The sequence below is a fragment of the Octodon degus genome, unplaced genomic scaffold (assembly GCF_000260255.1).
Source record: "Octodon degus isolate 3935 unplaced genomic scaffold, OctDeg1.0 scaffold00004, whole genome shotgun sequence".
NCBI lineage: Eukaryota > Metazoa > Chordata > Mammalia > Rodentia > Octodontidae > Octodon > Octodon degus.
Genome location: NW_004524580.1, coordinates 5,233,204 through 5,259,866, shown reverse-complemented (window position 1 = coordinate 5,259,866; position 26,663 = coordinate 5,233,204). Strand labels below are relative to the sequence as shown.

The 26,663-nt window shown below is 35.3% G+C and overlaps 1 protein-coding gene across 3 annotated transcripts in view; it reads right to left on the bottom strand.

Moving 5' to 3' along the window:
- Window positions 1-26,663, bottom strand: part of Nav3 (neuron navigator 3) — a 432,474-nt gene that overhangs the window by 297,602 nt on the left and 108,209 nt on the right. For all 3 annotated transcript variants that reach the window (XM_012515124.1, XM_004623749.1, XM_023716139.1), the window contains exons 2-4: window positions 24,125-24,242; window positions 23,425-23,477; window positions 1,041-1,113 (exon numbers count right to left, since the gene is read on the bottom strand). In XM_012515124.1, coding sequence (XP_012370578.1) covers window positions 1,041-1,113; window positions 23,425-23,477; window positions 24,125-24,242 — 244 coding nt within the window. The remainder of the gene's footprint in view (window positions 1-1,040; window positions 1,114-23,424; window positions 23,478-24,124; window positions 24,243-26,663) is intronic.

Genomic DNA, 26,663 nt, shown 5'->3' with positions numbered 1-26,663 from the left:
TTTTTTTTGTGGAACCGGGCATTGAACTCAAGCCCTTGCACTTGCTAGGCAAGTGCTTATTCCACTGAGCCATCTCCCCAGCCCCAAATAGTATTGTTGCTCCATATGCCATAAAACTTTCTACCTCATAATCTTAGAAACCGATTTTTATCAACAATATTTAAATTTTTTGCAGGGACTCCTAAAAATATTATCAAAATCCAATTGTTTTAGTAGTCATACTTTAGTAATCTAAGAAAAAAACTTCTTATCACAATGTAATAGACCTGATACATATGATTTAAAATGACAAATGAGTACACAGTTGGAAGAAAAACTGAAAGGTAGCATGACATGAGGGAGGAAAATAGACAAGCAGAAACATCACTTAGTTTTCTTACACATTTCAAACTTTGTATTATGTTTTTGAAAAAGTGTCACTTTTATATGCGGGAGAAAAAGCTCTCTAAACAAATGAAGGGGAAACCTAGTTCCATCTTTTCCTACTTTTCATATATCAAAAGTAGTGCTGAGTTTTCAAACTATCAACGTTTTAAAATTATTTCCATGTAAAAGTTTCAATTACTTCACTCTAATTATTTAAGAACTCAAGATTTGTTTAGGTGCATTGAATATTTTGACCCTCACTACTAACTTAATTATATTATAGTAACACTACTACTAATAAAATAATATTTGAGCATTCAACAAGCAATTTCATCTGCATTCAATTTCATCTATTCAATATTATCTAATACTTATCTCATCATTCATGAATCTACTTCAAAATCTGAAAATGCTACAGGCTGTTAGTAAGAAGATGGTGTTTTGCTGGTTTGCCACTTCTCAATCACACAAAAACAATTATGATAAAATGTGGAAAATATTTAAATAATGAAAGAATACTTTTGTAACTATTATGTTTATGTTTCTAGTACTTTGGAAATCTCACCAAATTTGTCATTACGTTAAGGAACCACATTATCCAACACCACATTTCTTACACTCTAACACATCTTTCTGAACACTGATGCTGCTTATGATAATTGTGCTTTTCTTACCTTCAGCAGATAGACCTTGAACATTTACTCCTCTGGCGGCTAGAAAACTAAGGCAGACATCAACATTTTCAATCTGCAACATGAAAAGCAGTGAAAAAGTAACTTAGAGGGTTATTTTTGATAAGCACGAGAGTGAAAAGGGAGCCAGAAAGAATGATAAAGAATGAATATTTTACATTCATTTCATTCTAGAGATCTTTAACAGAGATTAAGCAGAATTATTGTGGCTGATTACAGAATGAGTATAAAGCTTTCATTGTCCAGTTTAGTACTTACAAACAATTCACAAAGGCCTGTCAAGAATGGCATTCTCGTAGAGTAGCAGCCCACCTCCTTAACATCAGACTAGATTTTGTGCTTTACAAATAAGTTCCAATGAAAACATACTCATCCGATGATACTGTTACATGTGTGGCTCTTACAAATTAGACCATGTGTAACTAAAATTCAACCAGTAATGATTACTCCATGATTTTAAAAACTAGATAAGATGAAAATAGGGTTTGCACATGAAAGAAATGTGGTATATTTGCATTGTAGACCATAGTAAATTCTTAGAAATTATATTTTGAAGTTAGACTTAAAAGTTTTATTTCTCTAATTGACTAATAGCTTGATGAAATTCAGGTACTTTGCCTTTGCTGTTGTACAAAGATGCCCAGGTTATTTCCATGACTTCTAAACGTTGATTTCAGTCACCGTGTAACCATTAAAGATGAGAAACAAAAGGCACAATAAAGAATCAATGTTGCCTAAGAAGTTCATCTCAATAATGATTATGGACTTAAACAGCCAAGACTTCCATGAAAGAGTAGAAAACTAGAAAGTTCTAGTTCTTTATCAGTATCTTAGTATTTGTAATTATAAAATAAGACCTTTAAAAACTCAGGAAAGTCTTAATGTTTTGTTACGCTCTCAGCTAAAATTGCCATGAGGCCACGAAATAGTTTTGTTATTGTCCTCCCAGCTTAGCTTCCTAGTAACGTGAAAGTGCCCCTGAAAAATCAAAGGAAAAACAAGTTTCAAGAACATGTTTTTACAAAAAGGACACATTACATGGCTTTTTAAAATGCAATTCTCTGCAAAATTCAATTTAAGAAACAATATATAAAGCTTACTTTTTGCTTAAAAATAGCCCAGACAAGTTATACACATTTTTGTTGAGGAAAAGAAAAGGATGTTTATATTAGCTCATTTCAAGGAAAGTTTGCTTAAATTTTATGGGAAAAAAAGAACAGAGCTAAGCATGGAGAATATAATCCAACTGCATGATTTTTGCTCTGCCAATAAGTATTTGAATATCCAGTGGGGCTGTGGTATTGAAACGAACATCAGGTTCTTTCCTGTCTTCTCAGGTCACTTTGCTACTAGAAAATTGGATTAATAAGGACTAAAAGAAGTAGCAAAGAAAAGTAGAAATGGGGACAAATTAGATATTCTATTATATCTGTGCAAAGTGATCCTCTAATTCATTCAAGTCCATTAATTTTTTTTTTAAAAAATCAAATAATTATTATGGACTAATATGCAAAAACAAAATTAGACTGTATATTATAAGTAATTGGAATGGTAATTCTGATATTATTGAGTTGATAGCAATTATATTCTTTTATAAAAAAAAGCACAGAGATTTCTGATTCAAGCACATAATTTACCAGAACATGTTAATAGGATATTATTGCCCAAATTTTAGCAACATTTATGGCAGAAGGTTATAGCAGAAAAGTCTCTTAGCTCATGACATCCAGGGAGCGATGCAGACAGCAGCTCCAGTGAGGAGCCAGTGCGGAAGTGTGCAGTCCCTGAAGGCTGTACTCCCATGAGCCCCTCAGACCCATACAGAATCACACTCAATTAATCTGCTGGGCGTTACTTTAATCAGTATCGTTGGCTTATCAGGATGGACAAGGCATTTCACTGGGAACTCTAGAAAGGAGTAATAGAGTCTCTAAACTTGTAAAGTAGATTTTTTTTTATCTTACTACTTAACCAACATGTAAAATAGACAGATGTCTGAGTGGGTAGGAGAGAGGCACAATACTCTCTCCATATTTACCACAATCAGAAATGGCATAGAAATAAAAGAACTCAAAAGTGAGAAAAATACTGTCTCAGTTACTTTTCTCTCAGTCCTGGGACAGGACACCTGACACCCAAACTTAAGGAAGGAAAGGTTGATTTAGCTCACAGTTCATGGAGGTTTCAGTCCATGCTCAGCGGGCTCCAAGCCAGAGTGACACATAGCAGAGGGCAACACTCCATGGTGGCAGAAAACAGCAAAACAGCAAGAGCAAAAAGAGACGGATGGCAACGGAGAGCAAGCCTCTCTCACTTCCTTATATAGCATCCAGGCTATCTGCGCCATGGCAGTATAGCTCTCACACCCATAATCCCAGCAGCACTCACATCCATAATCCCAGCAGCACTCACACTCATAATCCCAGCATTAGATCATGAATTAATCACAAACTCTAGAAGCTCCTCAATGACTGCATGAGGCTCTGTGGGGACAACTAGACACAAACCAGAAGAAGTACTTCTCATTGTTTCCAAGTCTATTTCTTTGGAACATTTAATATTTTGGAATATTTTTTGGTTCTTATTTATGAGCAGCAATAATTTCAGATTCTCTATCAATTGAGAAGTTATGGATAGATTCCCTATCCATTTCAGTTCTCTATCATTATTACAGAAGCTAAATCATTGCAAGAGAATAGTGCTAATATAGAGTTGCCCAAAGGATAATTAAAGACTAGTTTACTAAATTTAGTTTCTTAAACAATGTGTGTTTACTGGCCAAAATTAATTTTCCAACAATAAAATAGTAAAATGACCTAATTTAAGATAATACTCCTGTTCCTATATAATTCCAGTCAATTTATACCTTCCTGTGTCCCTGTTCATAGTATGTCTATTTTTTGTTTGTTTTTTCAGATGTTGCCTGGAACTCAGGGCCTTGTTCACGAGAGCAAGTGCTCTCCCAACTGAGCTGCATCCCTAGGCCCCTTCATTTACTTTTCACACAATAAAATACTTGTAATAAACAGAAACAACTTTGAAAATTCTTATTCAGTGTCGTTTATATAGTGAGCTTCTTCACCAAGTGCACACTTTAAAACTTTTTAAATGAATCATTTCACTGTATATTGTGACTTTTTATTTCAATAAATTCTGGAACTTTTTTTCATTTTCACTTTTTAATACATTGCCATTAAGTATTCTGCATGACATCCAGGGAGCGATGTTAATAGAGGTAAGTTAAATAGACTTACCATAAATACAGTTTTAATTTTTTTATATGAAACCATAATATTTCTTTGAATGAAAAACCTCTGTATTTCTTTTATTCCCACGCAGAGAGATAAAAGTCATTTTGTAATCAAATTGATTAAAGTCCCTGAATGTACTTTCATTTTTCCTTGGTATATTTGGAGTCAGATAACAATAAAAATCCAAACCATATCTATACTTGATGGTACCTGCCTATAATCCAACACTCGGAAAGCATCAAGGAGGATAACAAGGCTTTAGTCCCGCCTACGTGACTTAGGGAGACCATGGTCTCTGAATAAATGAATAAATGCATGAATGTTGCAGGGAAGGAGATCTTCTGCAGAAGGGAAGAGAACCAGGAGATGGCAAGAGGCCAGGGAAGTAAGGAGAAAGAGAGGGATGAAAAGAATAGGATGTATTATGGACAAATACTAATGCCCCACGATGAATGTAATCACAAAGCATTGTAAACATGCACTATAAACCATGACCTTGGGAACTATATATAATTTTTTACCATTTTTCTCTTTTGCTGTTTTCCTGCTCTGTTCCCTGGGTGCTGTGAATTGAGCATACTAGCTCCACCACACCTTCCTGCCTTAATGTCTTACCCTTGTAGCCAGCCAACCGTATACCAGTTTTCCCAAATTGTGAGTTAAATGAAAGAATTTTTCCTTTAAGTCATGAGCATTGGATATTGTGTTGGGAAAAAGGAAAGCTGATTAACTCAAAGAGCTTCATGGAAAATTTGTTGCCTTACAAAATACAGGTACCTTTCTGCCAATTTTGCTTATTTTCTGTTTCATATATTTAAATGTTGTTAGTGGTATTGATTCACCAACAATGGCAAATATTAGCAGAATGGATCTGAAACAAGATCCAATAATATGGTACATACAAGAAACATATTTGCACCCCCCCCCAAAAAAAGATTAATGAAATGAAAGTAAAAGAACACAAAACAAGCAGGAAGAACCCAGAGAAAAGCAGGAGTGGCTACGCTAATTGCATTCAAAGTAAATGTCAAGCTAAGACTGATCAGAAAACAAACACTAAGCACCAGTGCCATTGTAATGAGGAACTTCAGTACAGCAAGTCCTCAACTTATGAAAGAACTGCATTCTGGGAGATCATTCATAAGTTGGATGCCTTTGCAAGTCCCACAAAGTGAGTTTTACACACCTTGTATGTAAGCACAGTAAGAATTTCACAGATATGAGTAGATCTCGCATTTGTTTTACTGCTTTAACTATGGAAGTTTGTGATTCAAATGTACATAAGTTGGGAATTTAACATACTGACCTATCAACCACACAAGAATCAATGATGAAACATCAGGGTGGAACCAAACTATTGAACAAAGAGACATAATAGGTGTCTATAGTGTTCCACATAACGACACAATTGTTTTCAGCACCACATCGGACTGTCTGCAAAATAGTTCACATACTAACCCATGAAGCATGCTTAAATAAATGCAAAATATTTGAAATTTTTCATGCATATTATGAGATCATAAAGCAATGAAACCAGAAATTAGTGGCAAAATCCACCACAAAAATATATAAACATATGGAAAGTAAATAATAATTACTTCATTATTGATCATTATTTTGAATAATCATTGGGTCACAGATGAAGCTGAAGAAATTAGAAAGTTCCTTAAATCAAATAATAATTCCAGTCTGACATACTAGAAACTCTTATGGTACCCAATGAAAACATTCCTAAGACAAAAGTTTCCAGTAGTGAATTTTCACATAGGAAAAGCTAAAATAAAAAACTGAATGATACTCCTCAAGGTACTGAAAAACAAGAGTGAACCAAAATCAATCTTAATTTGAGGAAGGACTTTATGAAGATCAGAGCACAAATGAATGAAACTGAGATTAAAAAACAATAAAGAATCAATGAATTTAAAAGTTGACTCTTTGAAAGCTTGAATAAAATTGAAAAATTCTTAGTCAAATTTACCAAAATAAGGCAAAAAAGACTCAATCCCATGCAATTACAAATGAAAGAGCAAAATAACAATGGATTTTTCAAAAATCCAGATCATTAGTAACTAACTGGGAAAGCTATACTCTAATAAAATGGAAAATTCAGAAGTAGGTTGATTCTTAGATGCATATGAAATACCAAATCTTAATCTAGATGATATAAAACTTTTTAATAATCCAGTAAGTCAATGAAATTGAAGAACCAGATGGCCCAGTGGACTAAGGGCCTGCTTAGGCAAGTGCAGGGATCGGGATCTGATCCCTGGCACCACAAGCCTAACAGTTCCTCCCTTGAACATGCTGACCCAGCCACTGAGACCAGCTGTGGTGGTATGTGCTTGTAATTCCAGCGCCTGGAAGGTTGAAAACAGAAGGATCACTATGAGTCCGAGCTGTATAGTAAGACCCTGTACCAAATACACACACACACACACACACACACACACACACACACACACACAGAAACTGAAGAAGCAGTGAAATAACATCCAATTAAGAAGAACAGGGTTTTGACGGATTGATTTCCAAATTCTACAAGAACGTCAGAGAAGGTCTATGGTCAGTACTCCTCAAGTTTTTAGTAAATCAAAAGAGAAACACTGCTCCTAAAACCATTCCTAGAATATAGCATTTCCCTAACTACCCTAATTTTAAAGAAAAATCAAACAAACAAACAAAAAAAAATTCCAAAAAAGGTGATAAGAGGGTATGTTATCCTAATTTTAAAACCAGCAAAAGACCCAATCAAAAAATAGAACCAATATCTTTAATGAACATAGATGCAAACATACTTAATAAGATGCCAGCAAACAGAAAATCAAATTACCAAAAACATTATATACCATGACCAAGTAAGATTAATTTCACAGATTCAGGGATGATTTAAAGTATGAAAATCAATAAATGTGATACACCACATAAAGAGCAACAAGGACAAAAACCACATAATTATCTCAATAGATAAAGGGAAAGCATTTGCCAAAATCTAACATATATTCATGATCAAAAAAGAAAAAAACCTGAAGAAAATAGGTGTGGAAGAAATTTATCTCAGTCTGTTAAAAGTCATTTATGACAAACCAATAGCCAACATCATACTAAATGGACATAAATTGAAAGTCTTCACTTTAAAATTAGGAACATGACAAGGATATCTACTGTCACATTCCTATTCAATACAGTTATGGAAAGACTAGACAGAGCAATTAGATAAGAGAAAGAAATAATGATTGGAAAGAAAGTAGTGAAATTCCCAATATTTTCAGATGGCTTCATACCCTATATAGAAGACCCCAAAAACTCCCCCAGGAGACTTGTAGACTTAACCAAATTCAGAAGCATATCAGATTACAAAGTCAACACTCAAAAATCAATGGTATTTTCCATACACAAACAACAAACTCACCAAGACGAAATTAGGGAGAACATGCCTTTTACAATAACAGTTAATAAATGAAATACTCAGGAATCAGTTTTACAAAGGAAGTAAAAAATATATGTAGTGAGAATTACATATTGAAGAAATGTAAAAAATATTGAAGAGGATTTCAGAAAATGAAAAGATATTCCTTGCTCCTGAATAAGAAGAACTAACACTATGAAAATTTCCATACTTCCAAAATTGCAATAGAGTTCCAATGTAGTCCCAATTAAAATACCATTAGTATACCTCACAGGTCTAGAAAAAACATTACAAAAATTCATCTAGAACCAAAGAGATCTGTAATAGCAAAATCAATCCTGGGCAACAAAGAAAAGGCGGGAGACACCACAATCCCTGACTTAAAAGTATACTACCAAGCTTCTATGATACAATCAGCATGGTACTGACAAAAAAATAGACTTGAGGATTAATGAAACAGATTAGCAGATACAGATACAACTAACACACTCATTCACTTTATCTTTGACAAAGGGGCCAGATGAGTTTACTAGAAGAAAGACAGCCTCTTTAATAAATGGTGATGGAAAAACTGACTTTCCTCATGCTGAAGGGTACAAATAGACCCGGGCCTATCACTATGCACAAAACTACAGTCAAAATGGATCAAAGATTTAAATATTAAAACTGAAACACTAAATCTTCTGGAGGAGAAAGTATAAAGACATGAGGGTGGGTAGAGAGTTTATAATCAAAATCCAAACTGCATGGGAACCACTTCAAAGAATCAACAATTAAGATCTCATCTTTTTTTTTTATCTCATCTTTTTAAAAACTTTCTACACATCAAAAGAAATCACTAGACACCAGGGAGATAGCTCAATGTTCTAAGCGCCTGCCTTTTAAGTACAAGGTCCTGAGTTCAATCCCTGACACAATAAAAAAAAAAAGAAATTAGTAATAGAATAAAAAGATTACCCACAAACTGGCAAAAATTATATCTGACTGTCCCTCAGACAAAGGACTTCTTTCTAGAGCATATAAAGAATTAAAAAAAAAAAAAAATGTCAGGTCTGCAATATTCAAAGACCCAATCCAAAAATTGGCATCTGAGATGAATATATGCTTCACAAATGAAAAAATACAAAAATGCAAATAAATATATGAAAAATGTTCAACATCACTGGTCATTCAAAACATGGAAATTAATACGATGCTGAGATACTGACTTATAGCAGAAAACATGGCTATCATCAAGAAGTCAACCAATAAAAATGCTGGAGAGGTTGTGGGGAAAAAGGAGCCCTTTTCCACTGTTGGTGGGAGTGCAGACTGCTACAAACACTATGAAAATCAGTGTAGAGAGTCATCAAAAAGCTCTGATTAGTGTTTCCATTTAAGCCATTTCTCTCCTAGGTATTTTTCCAAAAGAACTAAAGCCATCATACCACAGCGTTATATGTGCACCCATATTTACAGCAGCACAATTTGTCAGAGCTAAATCTTGGGAACAATCCAAATGCCTATCAGCTGCAGAATGGGAAACAAAGATGTGGTATTTTTACACAATGAAGTACTACTCGGCTATAAAAAGGTAAATTCAAGGCTTTTATCGGTAAATGGAATCAACTAGAGACTGCATTGGTAAGTAAAATAGATCAGACCCACATATGTACACATAGCATTGTCATGCTAGTTTGAGAACCTGAAAGAGTAATTAAAATCTGAAAGGTACAACAGATACTGTGGCAGGGAAAGAATCTGTTCAATGTGAAAGAAAAACTGGGATGAGGAAAAGGATAAAAGAAAGAAGGGAACAAGATATATTTATGTACATATGCAGGATAGTTTGGATAATTATGCTGTTTATTCCTGCTCGTCTATTGAAAGGAGGAGTTAATGCTTAACTTGTTTTATTTTTTAATTTTCTTCTTTTTAATCTCTTACAACTTTTTAAAACCAATTTTCCATGTTTATATCTGGTAACCTGAACAGCTAATTTGAAGATAGCATTATGCAATAGAACAACCATTGTAGACTTCTGATTACGTTGTTTAATGAAATTTTGTATCTTTTCTAATTTTTTTTACCATTTTGTATTCTTTAAAAAGGAAAAAAAATTAAAAGAATAATGAAAAAGATTATGAAAAGGCCTGTGATTTTATATGATATCAATAGTAAAATATTCATAGAAGAGACAATAGCAAAAAATGGCATCATACTCTCTTTTGCATTAGTCATTTTGCAAATTTTTCTGAGAATTATACATATTGTATTAAATTTGATTCCCAACATTATAACCAGTGATTCTCAGATGTTGCTGCACATAACAGTCAACTAAGGAACTTTTGAAACAATAAGATGTCAAGTTTTCATGCCCACCCATTAGTCAAAATGTCAGTGGACAGTAGCCACTTTTAGGATGTTTTACAATTCCCTGGATAATTTCACTTTTCAGCAAATATTAGAAACTGAAGCATCAATCTATACTCTTCAAAGAAAGTAACGGCCTATGATTTCAATTCACCCACATATGATGTAAGAATTGCACTGTTTAGAATACAACAAGGCAAGCGTTTTGCTTACCAGGCTCTTGGTATTGTACACTTCATGTACTTTATATTTTATTGCTATGACTCCACCAAAAATGCATATACACTTCAGGTAAAGAAAAGTAGTATAATCTTTGTTTCAACAGATTGGTGTTACCCTCCTATGGGGGACCTTAGAGGATATTGTACAGAGCAGAAAGCCCACATCACTGCTAGCCTTTAGAGAAGAAATTGTACTAACGCATGTGCAGAAATCTCAGTGACTAAGGTTATCTGAGCAGCAGCTTACTGCACTAATGTCTGGAAGCTGCTGTATCTTCAAGTATTTACACAACATTTTCCTTTCCTGAAGTGTGTATACATTTTGGCTCCCTCTGTCTCGTCCCTCCAAGAGAAAGCAATATACAGATATTTATTCTGAGTTCTGGAATACTGAGCTCATCTGAATCATAAACAGCCACACCTTATCGTATGGAAAGTGAAGCCCAGTACTTTTACTGTTCATTATTGTGTCAGACACAATTTCTTGAGTCCTTTCTTCCTCTCACGGCTTACCTTAAATTGACATAGAAGACCTCCTTTCTCTATTTTTCATCTTACTTTTAATTATGTCTAAGTAACTATGAAAGAAATGAAGGTATAGTGAAAATAAAATTTCTAAATTTTGGTTTGGTGAGATACTTCAGTGGACTAAGTGCCTGCTTAGGCAAGTGCAGGGACAGGGGTTTGATGCCCAGTACCACATTCCACACCAGCTCCACCCCCTGGGCACACTGAGCTGGCCACCTGGACCAGGCATGGTGGTGTGCGTCTGTAATGCCAGCACTGGGGAGACTGAAAACAGGAGTATCTCTATGAGCCAGAGTTGCATAGTGAAATTCTGCACCAAATACATTTAAAAAAAAAAAAGTTACTAAGTTTTTTGTTTTGTTTTGTTTTGTATTTCCGGGAAGGGTCTACAGGATGTTCAGGGTCTCACTACTAGATCAGACTTGTAAAGATCCACCTGTTTACAGCCTCCCAAGAGCTGGGATTACAGGGGTACGCCACCACACCCAGTCTGATTTGCCATCTCAGTATGCCCCTGGGGCAGGGCTGGCCTGGCAGGCCAGGGGATCAAAACCCCGGTTTAATCCGCTGAGCTATTTGGCTGGCCCTAAAATTTGAGGAGGTTTTTATTTTTTTCTGATGACTTTCCGGTGCCTTAAGGGCAGGTCTGGTGCAACTTCTGCAGCTGGGAATCGAACTGCCATATTATGCGCCTGACTGAACTTGTCCAAGTAGCACTTTAAACAACCGAGCTAACTTGCAAAGCCCCCTCTAAGTTTTAACCATAGCAAAATATGTGATTATACTGATCCTTGAGGCATTTTAGATTGCATTAAATTCATAAGATTATTGGAAAAAGTTGCACACAAACGGAATAAATCTGAAAGTAAGCCAGCTACACAGGTTTCCTTTATTGAAGACACTAAATATATTCAACACAAGTTGGTTCACATTTTCACATGTGGGTAGATATTATTTGTATCATTATTATCAGCATATCAGAGTACTAAAATTTAATTTTTTTCTAAAAATTTAACTCATTCACTTAACACTTATTAAACTTTATACTCAAGCAGAGCTACAATTCTCATACATTCTAAAGAGCATTGGAATTCAAAATAATTTTAAATATTCATGAAAAATGGGAGCTTACTTTTCAAAACTTGAATGTCTTTGTTTTTTTGGTTTCATAGACATATTCTTACCTGGACCTTCGAGCGTGTCTAATTCTTAAATCACAGGGATTTAGTTTTAAGTGAGAAATTAAAGAAGTCGTATTATTTTTCTTGCTTATGAAAATTCAGGACAATCATCAGATATCTATACCTCCTTTTTTTCTTAAACTTGCAGGTTTGATGTAAAAAGAGCCCCAGTACAAAGCAAAAACAAACAAACAAACAAAAAAACCCAGCACAGTAGCACAGTTCTTTATTGAATTCATACATTTTTCAGTTGTATGCTTTAAGGTTGGCTTTTAGTCATTGTCCATAGAATGTGATAACCTACTTTAGGAAACAAATGGAGGCATATTTCACAATATTAATCAAGTCATATTTTATCTATTCACAGCTTTCTTTTACATTTTCTTATGACTAATTAAAACTACATTTAGGTACGAAATAACTGAATATAATTACTATCAACCTTAAGAGGTTTTTTTTTTTTTTTCTTTTACATATATTTTAGGGGTCTACAGTGTGTTCAGGGTCTCACTACTAGATCAGACTCATAGTGATTCTCCTGTTTACAGCTTTCCAGGTGCTGGGATTACAGGCGCACACCACCATGTCCAGTCTCAGTAGCCATCTCGGCGCACCCTGGGGGAGGGACCAGCATAGCAGGCCCAGGGATTGAACCCCCGGCCCCTGTACCTGCTTGCAGGAACTTTAATCTGCTGAGCTATCTGGCCGGGCCTTAGCTTAAGAGTTTGATTAAATCTAAATAATGACATAATACTTAATATTGAGTGATTCATTCACTCAGCAACTAGTGACTGTTTATGGGCAAAGAGCTTTTGCAGGGTGGTGAAGGACTATAAAAATGAGTTACATGGTCTTTGCCCTTGTAAGTTTATGAAATGGCTGAGGAGACAGAAGAGATTCACAAATCACTGCAATGCAAGATATCATCTAACAAATTCTGAAAAAGAGTCATCATCCCTCACCACAGATCTGAGGAAAGCATCACAAAAGTGTCACAGACTTGAGAGTTAGGTGTGACTCTGATAAGGCCAGACAACTATCAGATAGAGAAGCAGACACAACAGCCACAAAGGACACCGTTCATGGGGATGTTGGAGAGTAGGTCATACAAATCCTAATTTTCTGCAGTTAAACTGCAGCTAAACTGGATTTTAAAATGGGATTCAAAAGGTTCTGTTATTATTTAGACCCATCCCTGACAAAACGAAACAAAAAAGGGGGATACAAATGAAGAACCATTTTGTATCTGTATATACAAAGATAGATATACAGCTACCTTCTCTTAATTCAGTGAGAAGGAAAATTTGTGCTGATAGTGTTTGGACAGGATATCATGTCTGCATCTTATAGTATGAATAACCACTGCAAAGACAATAATATACAATGTATTAATCATTGAAACTGTCCTAGTAATCAATTTTGAAACTGTCTCATTGCTATCTGTTCCTCAATAAAATTAATTTTAAAAAAACAATAAAGTTAAATAATCATGAAGTGGGTATCATGCTCAATACCCAAAAAACTTACTTTACTCTAGAAGAAATGCATCCTGGTTAGGACACATCTGAAGTGCTGCAACCTGCTGTGGTAAATCATTCATGTGCAGAATGTCTAGAGGCGTGAAAACTCACCTGAACTTTGGCTATGCTAGAGTTTATTTTCTTTTTGACTTGTGCTATTTTCCAGTACCTGTAGCTCTTGTTTTTCACGATAAATTTATAATACTAATGCAATTATATAAACTAATAAATATAAATTCAACCAAAATGTAGAAAAATGGTTCAGTTTTATCAAAATTCTAACTTAGAATTTTAATAACTATAAACATTTTGGCAAAAGGCTATAACCAAAGACAAATTTTCTGTAGAGTTAAAGTAACACACAGTAATCATTTTGATTTAAGATTTGTAGGATGTTTGCTTTTGTTTAGTCATTTAGTGATTGGTCATTGAGGAATTTCTGAGCTCTCCAAAACTGATCTAACTCAGCAAAAGAGAATCTAAATTAAATGTGATGAAAGCTATAGAGAAATCTAGACTCCTAAAGAACACAGAAGGTTCTGGTTAGAAAAGACAAAGAGTAGGAAAGAAAGTATTAATAACTTGGCAAATTTAACATAGTTACAAAGACATCTACATATAAAGTTGACATTACTGTACCATACAGCAATGATAAAGTGTTTATCCAAGAACTGAACAGATATCCTTAGGGACACAGAGAGCCATTTTCATAACCTCTCATTTTTGCTGCTTGCAGAGAAGCCTGAAGTACTCCCTGAGAGGCTAGGAGTACTTGGGTAAGAGAAGGAGCACCGCGTGAGGCCGTGCTGGTCAGTCTCGGCTGTTAACCTGACTGGATTAAGTGACTACTGGAGAGATGATTAGATCATGGGCATAATCCACTGATGGCTGAGCTGCATGTACTGTAGGAGGCGGTGCCCATCTGGAGGGGGTGGTCATGGGACGGGCCTTTGGAGGTTTTGTCTCTCACTGGATTCTCCCCTGTTCTCTGCCTCAGTGCACTAGGAAGGGAAAAGCTTTGCTCCATCACTCCTTTCCACCATGATGCCACTTTCAGATAATCATGGCTGAGACCACAGATACTGTGAGCCAAATTAAACCTTCCCTCTTTTAAATCAAGCACTGTCAACTACGTTGTCACAGTCAGGGAAAAACTGGCTGAGACAGGTATAGCCAAGAAAGGGGCTACAGGTGAGTTGTCATGGTAAGGCGCACTTTGGCTGAGGGACCTGCAAGTCCAGAACAGAAGGAAAGTTGAATCTTACTTGATACCTCTCCATAAGTTCTACCTGTTCACCAGGGTGGAATTTCCAGAGTTCACCAGAGCAGTAGCCTTCAAATCAGTTTGAAGAACATACATGGGAGAATATGTCAGGTAGAATGGGCTCCAGGCACAAAAATCTTTAAATGTGGAGAAAAGTGATGGGAAGCAGGGCCAGAGAGAAAAATTGGTCTAGAGGACACCTTAGGGTTCACATCCCAAGTGTCTGGGCTTCACCCTAAATCTCAGAAGACTAATGGTGTGTTTTAAGTAAAGGAAAAAAAATAATCAGTATTACATTGAAGATGTTCATTTTAGGTGCCCACACAGTACACAGATTTACTGACATATTAAAAAAATGATTTTATTACCCAATTATAGGTAATGAAAAGTTAAGAAATCAAATTTTGTCCATGCTATCTGCAATGCACTGTGCTTTTCAAAAGTATTTTTTTTCATTTAATATATTTTATTTTAAAATCAGCAACAGTATTTTAACTTCACAATCTACTGCATGAAGAACTTGCAATGTAATAAGCCCTATACTGCATGTTAAGAATGGAAGCTACTTTTCAAATTTCTCCAGCCCCACCCAATGATGTAGCACAGGAAGTGAGTTTACATACAACTGTGAGCAAATGTACTGTTTACTAAAAACGCAAAACCTTAAATTTTCACCACAAGCTCTGCTAACTCTGGTAATCACTAGATAGCAAGAGATACAATTTTTTAAACAAAAACATCATTAAATAATAGAACTAGAATTCAAACGCAAACCTGTAGTATCTAACCAAACCTGTACTTCGTGCCATATGGTTCTTTCACAGTGGTGTTTTGCTTCATTTCATTTTGTTTTGTTTTGTTGTACTGGGAACTGAGCTGGGCCTTTGCACTACAGTGTTCCTACAGCCCATTTTACTATTCACCATGGTCCATATGTGATAATTTTCTAATACATTTTAGGGGATAACTGAAGAATATGAAAAAAATGCATTTAAGTGCTCTATTACTAAAGGTAAAATAAACTAGATATTATACTAAAGGTATAGTATAACTACAGTTATAAAAATATTTAGCTTCTAATAATAGGCATGATTGTATCTTATGTTCAGTAATAAGCTGGTGTATCAGGAGAAAACATTCTAAAGCACTCTAAGTTTACGAAACAGGTTAGTCAATACTGAAGTATATAATAATATATTAACTATGTTTCACAATTGGTTATACATACATATATAAAGTTTATTAATTTACCATAAGAGGAAATTTATATATTTTCTCTTCAAAACAGAACAATACCAAGAACCCAAATAAAATTAATTCCTTAATTCCTATTTCGATTTATAAGATTAATTATAAACTAATTTAAATATTGAAGCATATAACTGTTAAAATATATAAAGAACTTATTCTATGACACAAAGTTATTAACATATTCTTATACTTTCGATTTTTATTAAATTTTTGATGTCCAGACCAAATAATTTCCACAAAAATCATTTTCATGTTGCTGGATTCTCTTTAAAGAAAGACTTAATTAAAGTCTTAAAGACTTCTTCTTAATTAAAGTCTAATTCTTAGTTAAGACTAATTATTAATTAAAGTCTCTTTAAATTAGACTTAATATATTTTAAGAAATGTCTTTATTATCTTATGATAAAAGTAATTTTAGGAACCTGTGACGATGACAAATTATATTTTAAGATAGGATACTGACAGGGAAACCATAGTCTTTTGTGACTTTTTGGAATCAACCTGGCAAATCAGAATTCCAGTGGGTTTTGCGGATCATGAGCTCAATTTCTGCACTCAGAATGCACAGGGCTTTGGGCCTGGATGAGTTCTTCCTGGGTCGTGTAGTTAGGAGTTGGAATTCCACTGGCAATTGTCCTTTCAAAACATATACTGGCTCTTAAGTTCTCCCAGTATTTCAGCTACTTCAATTGAACTTCACTAGTGTAATAGAACAATTTCTAGAGACACAGTTTTTAAAGTCATCATGTGATATTCTGACAACTTCAAGATAAATTATCTAATGCTACTAGTTTGTACTCATTCCTAATGGAGTCTACATAAAAATAATAGGTTCACAAAAGAAACACCAAAGTAGCAATTGTCCTTTAGTATTTCTTTAGATGTCAGAGTTATATTTGTAGCAGAACAACTGTCTTCATGGAGCTATTTCTTTCTAGCCATTCCAAAAGATGAAAAGTTTTAAAAAGGGAAGGGATCATGGGAGAGGACAAGTTTAGGGATATTCCATTCATATGAGTCACAATGACAGAGCCCTGTGCTGTGTGCCATTTATAAGGCTGTATCAAATTTTTAAGGGCATGCCAATATTTTATCTCTTCTCTTTCTGGTTAAAAGATTTGTCTTCCTATCTTATTGTAAAAGATTAAAAGACAACTATATGCAGTGGCTGAAAGGATTTAAACTCAAAAGGATAGAATACAGATAAAAGTATGGGGCACTTTACTACAGTTTCACGTTCGAGATAATCACAACTCTAGACATGAGGCAAAGATGTCTGTGAAATCCATAATAGAACTTAATCTTGAAACCACAGCTCTTTGGGAAGCGGAATCAGATAGGAAGGGAAGATCGAATCTACTTTCCCACCATTAGTTATGAACTAAAAAAGACTAAGAGGAATGAGGACTCCCCACAACCTCACAGCAGCAAAACTGGCACACCAGCATGTATGTCATGTTCAAAAAGAAGACTGAAAGCCATGATGTTAAAATGCTTGAGCTACTTGGGTGCAGAACAGGCAGGAGCCAAGAAAGAGGAGGGCTGAATCCCAACACTGTGTGCCACACACTCTAATTTTCACTTTGCAACTACTTCACATAATCAAATGCCCCCATCCCTCTGTGCATTTGTAAGGATCCTTAAATATAATGGCCTATTCTATTTTGCGGAGCCAGGAATTGAACTCAGACCCTTGCGCTTGCCAGGGAAACACTTATTCCACTGAGCCATCTCCCTGGCCCCCTAAAGGCCTATTCTAAAAGAGAGAAAAACTTGTTTCCAAAACAGATTTTGCTCTACATATCTAACATTTTTTGTCTAAGAACCTTACACTTGTGCCTCTATATTTCAAATATATGTTGAGTATTTTGGAGGCTATTTTTATCCTGTTGGGCATTCAAGACATTCTCAGTATTTAAAGTTTACTAATTTACTTCCCCACGTATGCTGGCCTTGCTGTTGGCATGTAGCACTTATTTTGAATCTTAATAACACCCACCTAGATATTACTGAACAGGTGCCACCCTGATCAGTGACTTCCTCTCTGGGTGGGCTTAAATATAGTGCTCAGTAAGTTCATAAACTACATTCTGTTTTTAAGATGAGATTAATCAAAAGCTCACTAAGAACACATACCTATGACCTTGAAACAGAGTAAATATGGGTCAGTATATTTCAATAATGCAACTAATAGATTGCTACAAGGACAAGTTCGTGTTTTCTTAGCTATATGATGTTCAGACTGTGTTTTTAATCATATCTATCTACCTATCTGACGAGATCAGGCGTGTTTAGGGTGCTATGGCCATTGACTCTATCTATCTATCTATCTATCTATCTATCTATCTATAAAATAATACTCTTGTAAAGGAAGACATATCTATCTATAGATATAGATATATAGATATGAATATATACATTTTATGTATCCATTGTAATGTACTATAGTAAATAGATCATCTATACATTAAATTTGTATTATAAAGAAACTATAGGAAATTACATGGAATATGACCCAGTAATTCTCTTTCCCAAAAAAGCTTATCATATCATAGAATAGTGATATGATAAATGTTGCCAATGTTTATAACAACACAACTTGTAATAGTTATACCCTGGAAACAGCCTGTATACCTATCAACAGAAGATTAAGTTATAAAATGTAGTATCTATGCACAATGGAATGCTATTCTGCTGGGAAAAAAATGATAGGTTTGCTACATTCATAGGAAAATCGATACACCTAGAAAATATGTTGAGTGAAGTAAACCAGACACATAAACTTAAATGTTTGATGGCATCTCTCATTTGAGTAAGGCAGAGTATAAAGAGTATTAAAAAGGATGGAGAGAAGGGGACTAGGAGATGGATCTCTTGCAACAGAGAAGTGGACTGAGGGGGAAAGCATAAGGGTGAAGGGGACTGAGGGTGAACTCCATCGAGTTCCATATAGAGAACAAGTGGAGATGGATTTTATTTTAATTGTATTAAAATTTTTAAAAAATACTTTTTTAAAAATTAATTTTTGTGGGAAAGGGAGATGGTTTAGTATAATAAGAACTTCACTGGCAAGCAGGAGGAGCAGGGGAAGAAGAAAATGAGCAGAATAAAGATACGCCGTGTACTGGAATGTGATAACATCAATTCATGCAAACATTATATACAATAATGTGAGCTAAAATTAATAATAAAACAAGAATGAAAAACGGGATGGGAAATTAGGAGGGAGGGAGAAGGAGGAAGAGAAATGAGGTTAGTAAAAAAGAAGCTGTGCTATGTGCAGGTAGCCCCTCCCCAAAATGATTGCAAACTAATAAATTGTAAAAATATCCTAATAAAATAAAAAAAAAGAAATAAAAGAAAATTTCATGAAAAAGACCAAGCTAGTACTATCCAAACTCCTGAAGTCATGGTCGTATTACTTTCAGTCCCTTTAATTTTTTGTTGATCTATTTCAAATACTACATTTTTATCCAATCATATGTGGACCCCATTTTCCCTACAGTAAATCTGTCACTCAGACTGCAACTTAGCCTTCTCCACCACTTCCTTCAGGACCTGGTATCCTCTCTCTCGCTCCCTTCCCCCTACTCATCCACTCTCTGTTAATTTCTCCCTGGAAAGCACTGACTTCAACACTGAATTTCTCTTGTACCATGTGGTTTTTCTCTTTTGTTAAACTAGACCTTCCTAGAAAAATGATTCCTACCCACCACACCCTTGCCATTCACTTGTGAAGAAATTATTGCTGGAAAGAGATCTTTGCATCGTTGTCTAATCACCAGAACTCATTTCCTCATTCTCACATACCCTCCAGTTGGCTGAATAGTACGTGACAGCACCTGACACATTTAAATCATCATATTTGCTCTATTTCTCTGGGCTGGTGCACACACCATGACTTCACCTGTAGCATTTAGATACACCCTAAACATCAACATAGTGCATTTGGGAATCTGCTCTCTTAATGATGGTCTTACTTTCTCACTATCACTTTCTTTTTCTTACTCTTGCATTTTTTTTTTTTTTTGTCCACCAGATAAACATGGATATACCCAGAAGCTCCTTGGCCTTTGACACTGTTGACTTTGCATAGACATCCTACAAGATCACATCCTTGTTTACAGCTTCAACAACTGCCTACAAACTAGGTATCATCTAACTAATAGCTTTCTCTGACCTTTAGGAATTCCTGCTCAAAAAGTTACCTAAAATTACCTTTATTTGGTGAGATACAACAAACTCTACACATCAAAATATGAATGCTTCATCTTCTTCTGTCACTTAACCTTTTTCTTCCACAAAAATACTTAGCAATAATAACTGGTAACCACTTATCATTTAGGCCAAAACATTGGGGAGTATTTTAAATCTCCTAAACTCTACATTTCCCACATTCAGTTAGAGACTGCAAACCTCAGAAAGCAACTAGGGTAATTTTGAATATTTATATCAGATCATGTCACAGTCCAAATTAAAAAAAACCTTAGGTGATTTCGAATGCCATAGGCTCCATTCTTACAGGGGACCTGTATCAGGGTGGGTCTTAAGTCATCCCCTTAAAATGCTTTTCATTATACTCAAACTACAGAACATGTCTGTCTTGAAAATACACCAAATCCAACCCTTTCTTGATCCTTTGATACTTGCTTGTGCAACTCTATGGCTGCTCTTTATTTAAATTTACACCCCTGATTAACATTTGCAGATATAAATATCTGCTACCTGGTTTTGGTTAAAAGTGAATTTCCTATTTTTACAGGAATTTACCAATATACTGTAAATTTATGCCTCAAAAGAAAACTTCCATTACTAAAGGATCAAAGATACTATTAAAGACTTCATAGTAAAGTTCATGAAGTTTGAAATTTAAATAAAAGCAATCTGGGACTAGAAAAAAACTAGAGATACAGTTTTACCCTACTTTTTGCTCTACTAGACAGAGTAACAAAAAAGAAAGACTGAGGAAAGACTGACAGTGAAAACTAATTCTAAGAGCAGGGATAGCATTAACTGCAGCCAGTGTAGATCCTGCTGGGGTTATGCAAGAAGGAAATACAGCATCCTGTTTGGAATGGATACATGAAATTCACAAGCCTAATCATGCTATTGTAATTGTTCTTCCTCTACTTTCTCAGTTACAGTCTGGTCTGGAATTTGCATTCATTAATTTTATAGAGCCAATGTGAATCATTTCCAATAGAGGCAAAAAAAAAAAAGTTACCAGAAGTTATATTTGCTTTGTAAGTATTCTTCTGAATCAACACTGTGGTCATGCCAATTTCAGATTCAAGTTCAACCACATCAGAAAAAAAATGATCCAAGTTATTACGCAAATTTTTATGTGACTCCAGCTACTGTAATACGTTTTGTCTGTGAAAAGAATCACCCTTCCCATAGCATCTGCATGTCTTAGGCTTTGATCTTTGATTTGTTTATTACAAGCAGGATTAACAAGACAGTATTTAGAACACCAGCCACTTGTAGTTTGGAGGAAATGGGGATTAAGAGGCATCACAAAACTACTAGGTTTGTAGTCTCTAGGTATAGATATTTCAGATATCTAAAACTGCATTTTTATACTGTGATGAGCTTTACAGAACTTTTTTTACTTATTTATTTTTGCTGTCATTGAGTATAAACTCACCTGCTCATTATATTCTCTATAATTATAATCAAATTGGAATGACAAAATAGGTGAGTCTTGCAACTTAATATATTTTATAGTATCCAGTAGCATCTTAAGGTTAAAATAAGAAAACCAAATTAATGTTAAAATATGATTCCAGGTTCCACAAAGCTTTTAAAATACAGCCCGGAAGAACATTTTCACCCATGTTAATCCTGTGTATGTCCCTTAGAAACAGCACTGTTTTTTCACAGTGCTGTTCTGCATTTATGCATCAGCTTAATTAATAAAGAATGCTCCATGCACATCTCATCACAACATGCTAATTAGGGCTTAATTTTCAGATGAGAAAGCCAAAGCTCACAGAGGTCACATGTTTTTCCAGCTTCCCAGCTATAAGTGTGGTGGGGGCTGAGCACATGTCACTAGGGCATGCTGTCAGTACAACTATAGAAAACAACTGTCATTAATTTGCACACAGTCATGTTTATGCCTAGGGTAAATGGATCAGGAATTTCCCTTAAGACAGAAATGTATTTTTGAAGAAACTTCCTTTCATAAAGATTTTTTTTTTCACAACTGCTACAGAGAGTTCATGACATTTTTATAGGACTTTGTGGTATTTATTTGAAAAACACAGTCATGCTAATCAGCTATACTTTAATAATAATTTCTTCATTATTTTGGATTTCAGTTTTTCTGACATTAAGTAAAACAGGCCAGCAAGTGTAGTGTTTGTGCTGCAGAAGTGAGTGCTGCTCAGCGAGGTTGAAAACTGAATAAATGTCCTCATGTGACAAGATTTCATTAAGCGCACTCAAGGTGCTTATCCAGTGGTAAAAACTTCAGGGAAGCCTCATCTTGTACTTTGGCTATAATTCATGATTACATTTGCGCCATATTCGGAATTTGGGCTATCATTCATGGTTAGATTTGCTTGATATAACTTCAGTTAGGGCATTCTGTGTGTCTGTCCTATAAAATTAAACTTGTAGCTATTTAATTAAAACTGTGATTTTATCTAAATAGTGTTTTGTTTTTTGGGTTTTTTTGGGTTTTTTGGCAGAACCAGGGATTGAACTCAGGCCTTTGTTCTTGCCAGGGAAGTGCTAATTCTACTGAGCCATCTCCCTGGCCCCTATCTAAATAGTTAATCAGTCTATTTTTATTATAAAATGTTAAGCTCTACTAAATGAGAACGGCAAGATATATCCTGGAAGAGACAGACCTCTCAAGTGAGGGCTTTCTGGAAAGCCATGAGTGATATGAAAATCACGCACTGCTTAGCAGATTGAGAGCAGCATGCCTTTAGGACTCTTTGCACAACATTGAAGAGTCCACGTGCTTACATCGGACTCATCAGGAACAAAGAAAACATTATTTGTATGTATTATACAATGCATATGGCAAACTCTTTTCTTCAAAACAGTTGTTCCCATAAAAAGGCACCGCTTAAAATTGGAAATGAGATTTATGGCCATACATATCAGTGCTCAGAATTAAATCATTCAACACTTCAGAACAACAAACAAGTCAAGGATATAAAAATAAACCTAGAAATACATTATGTAGGAATCACACTTGTTCAACTGAATTGATGCTATCACATGGATAAACAGTGCCCTTAGAAAGAAACGCGCGTGACAGAATGGGATCAAGTGGCCTCTAAGGGGCGCAGAAAACTTTCAAATCCACTTACAAAATGAAGTTAATTCTGGAAATGATGAAAAGCATTACATATTGAGAATAAATATGATTCTTACCATCTGAGAATGACTTCTAGGACATCCATTGATATCTTCAACTTTTTCATTTGCTAAAGCCAAGACATAAAATAAAAGAGAGAGAAAAAGAGTAACATGCTTAAGCCATGAAGTGAAACACACATAGAAAAAGAGACTAAAAAAAAAAAGAGAGAGAGAGAGAGAGAGAGAAAACGCCACTGGTACATTTGCTCAATCTCCTGAGCCATGTAGAAAAGAACACCCTTGTTCGCAGCGGCCAATTCTATGTGTGCAAATCAAGAAAAAAAAAAAAAAAAAAAAAAAAAAAACAAGTGACTGGAGAAGGAACTTGCTGCTAATTCTTTCGCTTGCGCCAAATGACTGCTGACATGAAACCTGTCACAATTGTTCCTGCTGGATCAGGGTACGGTTTCAAGGAATCCCAGGCTATATGAGTTGTTCCAGCCAATGAAATGCACACATGCGGGACATATGGTTTAATGAAGCGTTCACTTTTGACAATTCAGTGTATGTAAAGATACAGTTCTGGCTATTTAGAAGCGTGGCCAAGCCACTCTTTTCAAACATCCTCATGTAAACATGTTTCTCTAAGTGAGGGGAGAGCCGCGTTCATCTCCACAACTCCTAGAACAATTTGGTATGCGTTCAACTTAAATTGCAGTTTAGCCAAGGGGTGAGCACCAAGTCTGGGTGCGTGCTCTGAGCAGGCAGTTCTTACCGATGATCTGGATGATTTCTGCTAGCAGCACTCCATCCACAATGTCCTGTTGCAAATCCTTGATCAGCCGCTTGTGACCCGATTTCGCTAGGTAGTGGTTGGCCCAGTCAGTGTAAATCTGTCCACCACAGAGAGGAAAGAAGTAAGACGGGTGAGGCAGGAGAGAGACAATAAAAATGCTTCAGACAAATGTGGGACTCAAAGGGGAGCTATTCTGGATTGCATTCCAGTTTCAGAAGTCATAGCACAGAAGGAAATAGTTGTTCGGTAATTTTTAAACAGCTCTTTCCCCCACTTATCTCTTGTTTCAAAGGAAGATGATTCACTCTTTCAAAATCATGGGCTAGTCACTTGTGACAAAGCAAAACTCCCTCTGCGAACAGGACTGAGGAAACTTTTACTAAAAATCACTGTGACTTTCTGTCTCTCTCCCCTTCTTGCATCATTCTGAAAATAATCCTCCCTGTCACTGTAAAAGGAAGCCACCTGGACTGATTTACAGAGGAACTTTAGAAAAACTTCTTTCTATTAGAAGATTTTATTGAATTTGTCATTTGAGATACTATATGGGACAATATTTTGGCATTGCTTTATGAAATAATTGTAAATGCCTTCCTGTGCAAGATATTTTGTTTGGACTGTCGTTTCTCATTTATAACTCTTGAAATGTGTTTATATTAGGGAACCCAGGCAGCAAATGAAGTACAGCACACAAATTGCAATACAGATCCAAGAACTCCTCTACAAGCCACAAGGTTGGCAATCTGACACAGAGAAGAGGTGATTCTTCAGCAAGAGATCATGTTATTAAGAAATACTAAACCTGTTCAAAATGTTACAAAAATAAATGTTACTAATTTTTACCTATCAATATAATCTAATGTAATATAATAATGAGCAAGAAATAAGCATACAGATATTTTGGTTTCATGGATGACTGACATGGATTTATCACTAAGTTTACTTCAAGGCACAGTATGAAATGATAGAGTAGGAAAAAATGAAATATTTCTAATGAGAATAGAAAACAGAAATGAATACCAAATGTACACAGAGTGATGGCTGTACACTATTGAATACTATTCTGCTCTAAAGAAGGACGCCTTTGTGTTATTAATAGAAAATGGGTGTAATGAGGCCATGATGTAAGATGAAATATATCAAAATAGCTTAACTGTCACACCAAAAGATAAATCAAAATCTTAATATCTTAACTATGTGTTCTCTTATATGAAAAATTCAAAGCTTAAATACATCAAAGAACACAATTAAAGATAGGAAACAGAGAGACACATTTTTGCAAATTGGTAAGGGGACAAAGGGAAGGAAGGGGCACAACAGCACTCCATGATGCATGTAATAGTTATGCATTATAAATGTGAACTAATAAAAATAAAAATTTAAACATGTGCTCTTAAATAGAATTAGACTTTGGAACATAACATCGTGATGTTCAGGCTTCATTATGTTCCAAGGTCTAATTCAAAGAAAGCGCTTGTCCACAGAGAGTCTGTCACATGGGAGGGCAAAGACAAATAAACACAGGACACTAGTTTAAAATCAGTAGCAGAGGCAAAAGGGCAAATATTGAGACAAATGACACTGCAAAGCGAAGTTGTTATCTTATAGTCAAGAGTAATGAAAGCCAGGGGAATTACAGACAGTTTCTTTCAATTTTATAAAGCAAGCATACATTCTAGCAAAAAATAAGCAAATCATACAGGTAGAAACAAAATATAAAGTTGCTTTAGAACTTGAATCTCCTGACTTTCTTTTTTCTTTTCTTTTCTTTTTTTTTTTTTATACTGGATATGTGGGGATGGGACATAGGACCTTCACACCCATAAATCCCTCCCCACATCTTTGTTTTGAGGCAGGGTTGGCTGATTCACTATGTGGCCTAGGCTGGACTTGAACTTGGGATCCTTCTGCTCCAGATCCTTATAATCCAGAGTGCTGGGATTATAAGTATGGCTTATCATGCTTTTCAAATCTTTAAATAATTCTTACATTCCCTGTCCCACACTTCAGCATACCGCCTCATCATGCATAAACACACACTGTGAAATTTTTACCTAAGGTTGGCTCACAATGTGTGTCTTATTCTGCAATTTAAATTCTTTACATAAAAAATTTTAACAGCACACCTAGAAGACAGTCACACATATTCACTTTACTGGTTTGATTTAATACTGTACACAAAAATCTATCCCCAGGGGCAGGGGAGATGGCTCAGTTGAATAAGCGCTTCCCTGGCAAGCACAAGGGCCTGAGTTCAAACCTTGTTTTTTTTTTGTTTTTTTTTTTTTAAATCCCCTGGTTAAAAGATATTGGATAAACTTTAGTAAACACAAACTATAACATGCAAAAATGTAAGACATTCATTAATAACTATATCAAAAGCTATAGCTTGCCTTTCTGGCAGAAAATTTGAGTTGAGAAAGATCTGAATTATGCCTTTCTCTCTCCTTCCATATGCGCATGGTGTTCTCTCATCGCTTGACTTCAAAGGAGCCACATGTGTGTGTTTGTGTGTGTG